The sequence below is a fragment of the Babylonia areolata genome, chromosome 32 (genome assembly GCF_041734735.1).
Source record: "Babylonia areolata isolate BAREFJ2019XMU chromosome 32, ASM4173473v1, whole genome shotgun sequence".
NCBI lineage: Eukaryota > Metazoa > Mollusca > Gastropoda > Neogastropoda > Buccinidae > Babylonia > Babylonia areolata.
The window spans coordinates 2,941,010-2,953,509 of NC_134907.1; the positions used below are offsets into that span (position 1 = coordinate 2,941,010).

The 12,500-nt window shown below is 44.0% G+C and overlaps 1 protein-coding gene across 2 annotated transcripts in view; it reads right to left on the reverse strand.

The window, feature by feature from the left end:
- The window catches only part of LOC143276567 (cubilin-like), a 168,401-nt gene that overhangs the window by 159 nt on the left and 155,742 nt on the right, over positions 1 to 12,500 (reverse strand). For both annotated transcript variants that reach the window (XM_076581155.1, XM_076581156.1), the window contains exons 65-69: positions 11,733 to 11,874; positions 9,999 to 10,180; positions 5,682 to 5,847; positions 3,839 to 4,080; positions 1 to 1,222 (exon numbers count right to left, since the gene is read on the reverse strand). The exon at positions 1 to 1,222 is cut by the window's left edge and continues 159 nt beyond it. In XM_076581155.1, the coding sequence (XP_076437270.1) occupies positions 1,118 to 1,222; positions 3,839 to 4,080; positions 5,682 to 5,847; positions 9,999 to 10,180; positions 11,733 to 11,874 (837 nt within the window). In that variant the 3' untranslated portion in view covers positions 1 to 1,117. The remainder of the gene's footprint in view (positions 1,223 to 3,838; positions 4,081 to 5,681; positions 5,848 to 9,998; positions 10,181 to 11,732; positions 11,875 to 12,500) is intronic.

The following is a 12,500-nucleotide window of genomic DNA, read 5'->3' on the forward strand; positions in this document are numbered from 1 at the left end:
AGACAGAAAGAGACAGAGACAGAGAGAGACAGCTGTTTGGGGACTGATTCAAAGGTGTGGATTATCAACCTCAAAGAGCTCAATCCTAACCATTTCGGTTCTACGTCCTGCTGATACCACCTTGAACAGAAATCCTGACAAAACAAATCATCATTCTTCATCCATTAAACATACATGAGTGTGAATGTCTGGTGTGAAGTCGCTTCGATTTTTTACCGTACAAGTTTCGGTCCTATATAAATACATTTACTATCATTATTATCATCATTAAAAAAATACATTATCATGTATTTCTGGTGAAATTATAAGCAAAGACCTCGATTTTTGTGCATGGACGAATCGACAATCTAAGCGTATTGGTGTGTGTAAGTGAGTGCAACAACATAATCATGATCATGTCATTTTCTCTGCAGATATACACAGACTGACATGCTGTCAAAATTTTTCTATCGCCCATAAACAGATAATTAAATAAGTACAGTGTCAATGTTATATTGCTGACACGAGGCAAAGTTTTCGTGTGTTTTTTCAAAGTAAATCAGAGACTCATTACACCAACAACACACCAACCACCAAATGAAAAGAAAGACTAACGAACAAGTCCTCAAGAACCTGATAATGATAAATGTGCAGAAACAATTCGCTTTGGGGTGAATGATAATAATCATACTGGAATGGAATGTACGAAATTCAACCACAGCCTAAAAAACAGCTGGTTTTGATATCAACAGATCATAATTTCAACTGACAAGATGACAGTATATTTTAACGAATATTGATAAATCATCTTCGGAAAATGCAAAAAAAATCAGTAATGACATACAAGATTCTTTTCCAGAAGAATGTGAGCGACACTTAGGTAGGGCAGAACACGACACAACTCGATATAAGTGTCTTCACCAAAACAACAAGACAACACAAACGATGATGAAATGAACAGGAGACAGTAAATCATCTGATAACAAAGACGCAGAGAGGAGGGAAGTTGCATCATCTCAACTGAACAGATATTGCATGAGCTTCCTCAACTATTGTAGACGATATTAAAGGAATTCTCCCAGCTTTAGTAGATGATGAAGAGGGGACTCTCAGCTATAGCAGACGATGAAGAAGGGTCTCAGCTATAGTAGATAAGCCTGAAGCTTGGGGCAGGACTGGATCCTGATGACGTCAGACGCACGGTAGCCGTGTTGCTGGATGCTCTCAGGGGGGCCGGCACGCTCTGTCCCATCACACCCAAACAGAAAACACTTCAGTAATCACCATGGAAACCATCACATCCAATCAGAAAACACTTCAGTAATCACCATGGAAACCATCACATCCAATCAGAAAACACTTCAGTAATCACCATGGAAACCATCACATCCAATCAGAAAACACTTCAGTAATCACCATGCAAACCATCACATCAAATCAAAAACACTTCAGTAATCACATCCAGAAACACTTCAGTTAAGACAACAGATCATTGCACATCAATACGCACAAACAAAAACATCCAACAACTAAATCCAAGTATGTCATCACCATGGGAAGACAATACATACAACAAGGACATGACCAGAAAATAACAGGAGAATCAGACTGACACTGACATGAACCATACGACACCACAACTCCATAAAAACCTGTTCGCCAAAAACAAGACCGAACCAGCCGCTGTGGCACAGTGGTTAGTGTCGCTGTCTGACGACTGGGAGGACGCGGGTTCAATCCCCATCAGGGGTGGAAGAGCTGAGTGCTATGAGCTCAAATGGGAAGACTGGGACCTTACGGTGGATGGTCATCCACTTGACGGATGCTAAAACATCCTGACCAGCACTGCAGGTGTCTGTGTCTCAGTCTCAGCCGTGCTGACGCCGGGATGTGTGTCATGAGAAAGTATGATAGTCAGTCATGTCTGACACAGACCATCACAACAGCAGAGGAGGCAACTGCTGTCCCAACCATCTGGGCTAGAATTTGATTATAATTGAGAGTGTCTTGCCCATGCTAGATCCCCACTCTCGGCCAAGACGTTTTTAGGACAATCGGCGTTGGGATGGTTCCCAAAAGACAACTAGCCCCCAAGGCTGCAGCACTAAGAGCCAGTGCAATCTTGCCTCCTAGTCTGAGTCATAACTGACTAAACTGCAGATGACTTCCCATTGAAATGGAGAAACAACTGATCATACAGCTCTCACTTTGCTGCTGGCCAAACTGTAAGCTGAGGTCAATGTGTGATGGGCCTGTGAGAGTACAACCTTGTCCAACAGTACCAAACCTAAATGGACACCCGCAGCAGCATCTTCATCACCCCATCACTGACATAATCTTCAAGTTGGGTCAACAGCAAAGTGAGAACTGGATGATCAGTGGTTTCTACACTGCGATGGGAATTCATTTATAGCTTAGTCTTTTCTGAAGGACCATGATTGCTCTGGCTCGAAGAGCCACAGTCCTTGTTGGCCTTTGGGGACCATCCCAACGCCGGCTGTCCTAAAACCTCTTGGCCGAAAGAGTGGGGATGTAGCTTGGGCAAGACTCTCTCCACCATAATCAAATTCTAGCCCAGACAGATCATCATAGAAGCACCGACAACTTTACCTGAACCTAAACGGAACTTTACCTGAACAACGGAACTTTACCTGAACCTAAACAGACCATGACAGAAGCACAGACAACTTTACCTGAACCTAAACGGAACTTTACCTGAACCTAAACGGAACTTTACCTGAACCTAAACAGACCATGACAGAAGCACAGACAACTTTACCTGAACCTAAACGGAACTTTACCTGAACCTAAACGGAACTTTACCTGAACCTAAACAGACCATGACAGAAGCACAGACAACTTTACCTGAACCTAAACGGAACTTTACCTGAACCTAAACGGAACTTTACCTGAACCTAAACGGAACTTTACCTGAACCTAAACGGAACTTTACCTGAACCTAAACAGACCATGACAGAAACACAGACAACTTTACCTGAACCTAAACGGAACTTTACCTGAACCTAAACAGACCATGACAGAAGCACAGACAACTTTACCTGAACCTAAACGGAACTTTACCTGAACCTAAACAGACCATGACAGAAGCACAGACAACTTTTCCTGAACCTAAACGGAACTTTACCTGAACCTAAACAGACCATGACAGAAACACAGACAACTTTACCTGAACCTAAACGGAAATTTACCTGAACCTAAACAGACCATGACAGAAACACAGACAACTTTACCTGAACCTAAACGGAAATTTACCTGAACCTAAACAGACCATGACAGAAGCACAGACAACTTTTCCTGAACCTAAACGGAACTTTACCTGAACCTAAACGGAACTTTACCTGAACCTAAACAGACCATGACAGAAGCACAGACAACTTTTCCTGAACCTAAACGGAACTTTACCTGAACCTAAACGGAACTTTACCTGATGAACCTAAACGGAACTTTACCTGAACCTAAACGGAACTTTTCCTGAACCTAAACAGACCATGACAGAAGTACTGACAACTTTACCTGAACCTAAACGGAACTTTAACTGAACCTAAACGGAACTTTAACTGAACCTAAACGGAACTTTACCTGAACCTAAACGGAACTTTAACTGAACCTAAACAGACCATGACAGAAGCACTGACAACTTTACCTGAACCTAAACGGAACTTTAACTGAACCTAAACGGAACTTTACCTGAACCTAAACGGAACTTTAACTGAACCTAAACGGAACTTTAACTGAACCTAAACGGAACTTTACCTGAACCTAAACGGAACTTTACCTGAACCTAAACGGAACTTCACCTGAACCAAAAAGGACCATCACAGAAGCACAGACAACTTACCGCGCAGAACTGCCCGAAGGTGGGAGCGAGGACGCTGGGTCCGTTGAAGACCTCCACGTAGTTGTTGACGCAGTCAGCCTGCCCGGGCACTGCCAGGTAGGTGAAGTTGAGGCGGAGCCTGCGCTGGACCGGCACGGTGATGCGCCAAGTGCACGCCCCCTGCTCGGAATAGTTGCCCGGGAAGTTGGGGCTCGTCACACTGCCGTTGATGCCCGCCTGCACGTCTCCCCCGCACCCCAGGCCTGCAACATGTCAGGCGCAATAGCCGAGTGGTTAAAGCGTTGGACTTTCAATCTGAGGGCCCACGTTCGAATTTCGGTGACGGCGCCTGGTGGGTAAAAGGTGGAGATTTTTCCGATCTCCCATGTCAACATATGTGCAGACCTACTAGTGCCTGAACCCCCTTCATGTGCATATGCACACACAAGATCAAATACGCACTTTAAAGATTTTGTACTCCATGTCTGCGTTCGGTGGGTTATGAAAACAAGAACTTATCCAGCATGCACGCCCCCTCCCGTAAACGTAGTATGGTTGTATACATGGCGGGGTAAATAAACAAAACGGTCATACACATAAAATGTTACATGTCTGAGTGAGTGTGCGACTGAGCCTGAAATCTGACTGAATGACACAGGAAACGAAAGATGAGCGCCCAATGGCAGCTGTCAGTCGGCTCTACCCAGGTAGGCAGCCTGTTGTGAAAATGACCCCGTGTTAGTAAAGCTTAGAGCTTGGTCTCCGACCGAGGATGGGCGCTGTATGACTATCCATATCAGTCATCAAGGATGGGCACTGTATGACTATCCATATCAGTCATCAAGGATGGGCACTGTATGACTATCCATATCAGTCATCAAGGATGGGCGCCGTATCTATCCATATCAGTCATCAAGGACGGGCGCTATATGACTATCCATATCAGTCATCAAGGATGGGCACTGTATGACTATCCATATCAGTCATCAAGGATGGGCACTGTATGACTATCCATATCAGTCATCAAGGATGGGCACTGTATGACTATCCATATCAGTCATCAAGGATGGGCGCCGTATCTATCCATATCAGTCATCAAGGATGGGCACTGTATGACTATCCATATCAGTCATCAAGGATGGGCGCTGTATGACTATCCATATCAGTCATCAAGGATGGGCACTGTATGACTATCCATATCAGTCATCAAGGATGGGCACTGTATGACTATCCATATCAGTCATCAAGGATGGGCACTGTATGACTATCCATATCAGTCATCAAGGATGGGCACTGTATGACTATCCATATCAGTCATCAAGGATGGGCACTGTATGACTATCCATATCAGTCATCAAGGATGGGCACTGTATGACTATCCATATCAGTCATCAAGGATGGGCACTGTATGACTATCCATATCAGTCATCAAGGATGGGCACTGTATGACTATCCATATCAGTCATCATCCAAAGTTACAGGGTGAGGTCCCACAGCCTGTCACAGACATCGGGGCAGCGTCCGGGGCCCGGCACAGGAAGGCGGGGGCCAGTTCTCTCCTTCCGTCGTTTTCAATTTCCCCAGCTGGAACTCAGGTACCCATTCACACCTGGGTGGATGTCAGGAAATTCGGAGTAAAGTGCCTTTCCCAAGGACACAACACTATGCCGAAACGGGGCCTCGAACCCTGATCACTGGTGAACACTGGGTCACAAGTCCGCTACGGAGCTTTCTGGGGGATAAACACAATCAATGTTATACACTAACAACACAATGAAATAGCATTACGATACAATGCAACGCAATTCAGTCAATCAAGACAACAAGCAGACAAGAGCCCTCAATCAAAGACACACACACACACCTGTACTGGTGGCCAGGTAGGTGATGTCATAGCCCAGGTGCTGAGCGGAGCTGTCAGTCTTGAAGACGAGGGAGGCAGTGTTGGACGACACGAAGACGGAATCAGGAATATCCGGACCGCACAGTCTGACCAGCTCTGTGGCGTTACTGCTGCTGCCGTTACGTATCTGACAGGTGACACGGTACACGTTCAGGGTGAGAATGCACCGAACCACGACCATACAACCATCATCATAATAATAGCGATAATGATAATCATCATTATAATTACAACAACAACACTGATAATAAACTAACAATAATAGTGATTATGATGATGACAACACAGCAACAACAACATCTACAATAATGATAACCACCACCACCACAAACACCACCACCACCACCACCAAAAACAACGATAATAAAACAATAACATTGCTGATAACAACAACAACAAAAACAACAACAATGAAAATAATGATAACAATATTTATTCTACTTCTTCTACTACTACTACTACTACTACTACTATGACTACTAATACTTCCACTAAGAACGATACTACTACGTCTACTACTGCTATGGCGACGACGACTTCTACTGCTACTACCAGAAGTAGATATAATCATAACAACAATAGCATTAACAAACATAACAACAACAAACATCAAATTCCCGCAGGTAAAGCAAGCAGCCAGGTGAAACAGACAGACAGACAGACAGTCAGACAAACAGACAGACAGACAAAGAGACAGACAAACAGACAAGCAAGACAGACAGACAGACAGATAGACAAGACTAACAAGAACGATACCACTACTACTACTACTACCACTACTAGATATAATCATAACATCAATAAACACAAGAACAACAAACATCAAACTCACACAGGTGAAGCAAGCAGCCAGGTGAGGCAGAAAGACAGACAAACAGACACACACACAGACAAGGCAGACAGATAGACAGACATAGAATAATAATAATAATGGATACTTATATAGCACACTATCCAGAAATCTGCTCTAGGTGCTTTACAAAAACACTTTTGTTAACATAACACATTACATCTATGTTGCATACACACACCAAAATGTGACTACACACACACACACACACACACACACACACACACACACACACACACTGCATACATACATTTTAACATACATGTGTATCTAACAGCTACCCTAACACATACGCACACATAGGCAGGCACAAACTTACATAATGCAGCTAATCCCAAACATTTTCTAAATTTGACACCAGCAGCACATTCAAGACAAATTACAAGTCTAATGTATAGAATTCGTTTAAATGCCTTTCGTACAAAATTTTCTAAAAATATAAAATGTATATGCGGTAAGCAAATAACTGTAAGTCATCTACTCATTCATTGTCCGAGCATAAGACACTTAATTCCTAAAGACTTTTCTTCCAATATTTCATTAGCCACTGAAAAGATTTTGAATGATTATTCATTGCTTAGAATGTTTTCGGAAATTTTAAACTCCAGTCCAGTTGGTATCCTCCTTTGATGTGTTATAATTAATTATGTTATTTATATTTACATTGTTATAGGTTAATACTTGTTGATATGCATATACATATTCTCCTTCCCATGACACCTCATTCAATACACACCACAATCTCTTTAGACCTTTTTCTTATAATATACTTTTCCTCTGATACATAACATGAATATTTTTTGACACTAATATTCACATGCATTCCCTTTCCTTTATCCACTTCTTTACTCCTTTCCGTCTAAAAACACTTATAGTGAATAGACGTTAAACTGAAGATAAAAAAAAACTTACATAAACACACGCACACACAATACACATTCATATACATGCGTGTAGTTATGTACACATACATATATATACACACATAGTCAAGCACAGCTAACGCAAAGGAAGTGGACCTGCCAAAATTGAACTTACTGCTGAGGGAAAAAGGTAAGTTTTGAGACGAGATTTAAAAGATGTGAGGGAATCAGAATGACGGAGGTTATCACGGCGCTTGTTCCACGTCTTTGGCGATTGAAAAGAAAACGATCTGTGTCCATAGGTCTTACTTCTGACGTGAGGTATCCTGAGAAGTCGAGTATCAGAGGAAGAACGGAGCTGGCGAGACGGGGTATAGATATGGAATTCAGAAAGATACTTGGGGCCAGATCCGTTGACTGCAGAAAAGGTCAGAGTGGATAGCTTATAGTCTATTCGATCAGAAACAGGCAACCAGTGGAGAGACTGAAGGAGAGGAGAAACATGGTCAAATTTAGAAGCTCTGCAAATGAGTCTGGCAGCATTATTCTGAATTCGTTGGAGTCTGTCTAACAGATATTTGGGAAGGCTGGCCAAAAGAGAGTTGCAATAATCCAATCTTGAGAGAACCAGAGAGCATACAAGTGTCTTGGTTGCATCGTTTGAGAGATAGTGGCGGGTAGAGCTGATTCTACGCAGTTCCAAAGAGGCAACTTTACAGATATTCGAAATGTGCTGTTGGAAGGAAAAAGACTGGTCTAGGATTACACCAAGACTGCGAACAGAAGGAGAAAGTGAAACAGGTGTGCTATTGATCAGAACAGAGTCAGGAAAGGAAGGATGTTGACGAAACTTCTTTGGACAGGTTATTATAAATTCAGTCTTATCATTTAGTTGCAGCTTGTTGAGAGTCATCCAGTCCTTTAGGCCAGCAATGCACTCCTGTGTTTGAGTCACCAGTGCATCAAATTCAGCATGGAAGCCGACTGATAAATACATAGACAGACAGACAGACAGACAAGACAGTCAGACAGATAGACAGACGTAGACAGACAGACACACAGACAAGGCAGACAGATAGACAGACATAGACAGACAGACACACAGACAAGGCAGACAGACAGACAGACACACAGACAAGGCAGACAGATAGACAGACATAGACAGACAGACAGACAGACACACGCACACACAGACAAGACAGACAAACAGACAAGACAGACAGACAGTCAGACATGGACATACGCACAGCAGCACACACACAACACACACACACAACAGACAAGACAGACACACAGACGAAACAGACAGACAACATCAAACAGACAAGACAGACAGACATCAGACAAACAAACAGACAGACAGAAGACAGCAGACAAGAAAACAGACACACAGACAAGTCAGACGAAACAGACAGACAAATCAAACAGACAGACAGAGACATCAACAAACAAAACAGACAAGAGACAGACAAACAAACAAACAGACAAGACAGACACAGTCAGACAAAGAAACAGACAAGACAGACAGACAACAACAAAACAGACAAGCAGACAGACAGTCAGACAACAAACAGACAAGCTAGACAGACATCAGACAACAAAACAGACAGACAGACAGCAAACAAACAGACAAGACAGACAGACAGACAACAACAAACAGACAAGACAGACAGACAGTCAGACAAACAAAACAGACAAGACAGACAGACAAACAAACAAAACAGACAAGACAGACAGACAAACAAACAAAACAGACAAGACAGACAGACAAACAAACAAAACAGACAAGACAGACAGACAAACAAACAAAACAGACAAGACAGACAGACAAACAAACAAAACAGACAAGACAGACAGACAAACAAACAAAACAGACAAGACAGACAGACAAACAAACAAAACAGACAAGACAGACAGTCAGACAAACAAACAAAACAGACAAGACAGACAGACAAACAAACAAAACAGACAAGACAGACAGACAAACAAAACAGACAAGACAGACAGACAGACAGACAAACAAACAAACAAAACAGACAAGACAGACAGACAAACAAACAAACAAAACAGACAAGACAGACAGACAGACAAACAAAACAGACAAGACAGACAGACAAACAAACAAACAAAACAGACAAGACAGACAGACAGACAAACAAAACAGACAAGACAGACAGACAAACAAACAAAACAGACAGACAGACAAACAAAACAGACAAGACAGACAGACAAACAAACAAAACAGACAGACAGACAAACAAAACAGACAAGACAGACAGACAAACAAACAAAACAGACAAGACAGACAGACAAACAAACAAAACAGACAGACAGACAAACAAAACAGACAAGACAGACAGACAAACAAACAAAACAGACAGACAGACAGACAAACAAAACAGACAAGACAAACAAACCAGACAAACAAATAAAAGGACTAGACAGACAGACAAACAAAGAGACAAGACAGACAGACAAACAAACCAGACAAACAAATAAAAGGACTAGACAGACAGACAAACAAAGAGACAAGACAAGACGGACAGAGACAGACAGTGCCCTCACCGCCAAGTAGTCATAGGCACATCTGCTGTGTCGCTCAATGTAGAAGCGGGTGAAGTAGAAAGACAGCGTGTACCCGGGTGGGGCAGTGACAGTGGAGGTGCACAGCACGTTTCTCGGGTACACACCCGGGTACCCGGGGCTGGTGATACGGCCGCTGGTACCAGAGTACTGTTTGTTGCAGTCTGCAGGGAGATGGCAGCAAAGCTTTAAGTTTGTGTGTGTGTGTGTGTGTGTGTGTGTGTGTGTGTGTGTGTGTGAGTGTGAGTGTGAGTGTGTGCGTGAGTGTGAGTGTGTGTGTGTGTGTGTGTGTGTGTGTGTGTGTGTGTGTGTGTGTGTGTGTGTGTGTGTGTATGCGTGTGCATGTGCATGTGTGTGTGTGTGTCTGTGTTGCTCAGCATCAGTACTCTGAGCATTACCGGCAATATACAACATATTTTGCACATCGAATCTCACCTGCCAAAGCCATGCCTGCCCAGTCCTTACTTGCGCAAGCCTGACCTGCCCCAACTTACCCTTAACGGCCAATGTCCAATCCTTACCTGTCATCAGTCTAAACCTTACCTGTCCAATGTCCAAACCTTACCTGTCCAATGTCCAAACCTTACCTGTCCAATGTCCAATCCTCACCTGTCATCAGTCTAAACCTTACCTGTCCAATGTCCAAACCTTACCTGTCCAATGTCCAATCCTTACCTGTCCAGTGTCCAAACTTTACCTGTCCAATGTCCAAACCTTACCTGTCCAATGTCCAATCCTTACCTGTCCAATGTCCAAACCTTACCTGTCCAATGTCCAATCCTTACCTGTCCAATGTCCAAACCTTACCTGTCCAATGTCCAATCCTTACCTGTCCAGTGTCCAAACTTTACCTGTCCAATGTCCAAATCTTACCTGTCCAATGTCCAATCCTTACCTGTCCAATGTCCAAACCTTACCTGTCCAATGTCCAATCCTTACCTGTCCAATGTCCAAACCTTACCTGTCCAATGTCCAAACCTTACCTGTCCAATGTCCAATCCTTACCTGTCCAGTGTCCAAACTTTACCTGTCCAATGTCCAATCCTTACCTGTCCAACGTCTAAACTTTACCTGTCCAGTGTCCAAACTTTACCTGTCCAATGTCCAATCCTTACCTGTCCAATGTCCTTACCTGTCCAATGTCCAATCCTTACCTGTCCAATGTCCAATCCTTACCTGTCCAATGTCCAAACCTTACCTGTCCAATGTCCAATCCTTACCTGTCCAGTGTCCAAACTTTACCTGTCCAATGTCCAATCCTTACCTGTCCAATGTCCAAACTTTACCTGTCCAATGTCCAATCCTTACCTGTCCAATGTCCAATCCTTACCTGTCCAATGTCCTTACCTGTCCAATGTCCAATCCTTACCTGTCCAATGTCCAAACTTTACCTGTCCAATGTCCAATCCTTACCTGTCCAATGTCCAAACCTTACCTGTCCAATGTCCAATCCTTACCTGCCCAATATCCAAACCTTACCTGCCTATGTAAACCTTACCTTTCCAAACCTTACCAGGCCAATGTCCAAACCTCACCTGCCCAAATCTTACCCTTACCTGTCCAAACCTTACCTATCAAAATCTCACCTGCCTAAACCTTACCCTTACCTCTCCAAACCTTACCTGCCTATGTAAACCTTACCTTTCCAAACCTTACCTGGCCGTTGTCCAAACATCATCTGCCCAATGCCCAAACCTTACCTGCCCCAAACCTTACCTGCCACAGCATAGGAGAGCCTGAATCCCCTGCCGGTGGCGGCGGTGTTGAGGTTGTAGTTGACCTGCACTGTCTGACCCACGGAGTCAAAGGTCTGGGGCAGCCGGGTACCGCAGTAGTGGATGTACCTGCCCCTCACTCCCTGCACGGCGAACAGCAAGCACGTCAGCAAAGAGAGAGAGAGGGGGAGAAATAGGGAGAGAGAGAGAGAGAGAGGGAGGGAGAGAGAGAGATAGGGAGAGAGAGAGGGAGGGGGAAGAGTGAGGGGAGAGAGAGAGGGAGATAGAGAGAGAGCGAGAGAGAGAGGGAGAGAGAGAGAGGGAGGGGGAAGAGTGAGAGGAGAGAGAGAGAGAGCTAGAGAGTGAGGGAGAGAGAGAGGGAGGGAGAGAGAGGGGGGAAGAGTGAGGGGAGAGAGAGAGGGAGAGCACAGCACAGCACCTCAACACAGCACAGCACAGCACAGCACCTCAACACAACATAGCACACCACAACAACTCAACACAGCACAGCACCTCAACACAGCACACCACAGCACCTCAACACAACACAGCACAGCACAGCACCTCAACACAACATAGCACACCACAGCACCTCAACACAGCACAGCACCTCAACACAGCACACCACAGCACCTCAACACAACACAGCACACCACAGCACCTCAACACAGCACACCACCTCAACACAGCACAGCACACCACCTCAACACAGCACACCACCTCAACACAACACAGCACAACACAGCACCTCAACACAGCACAGCACCTC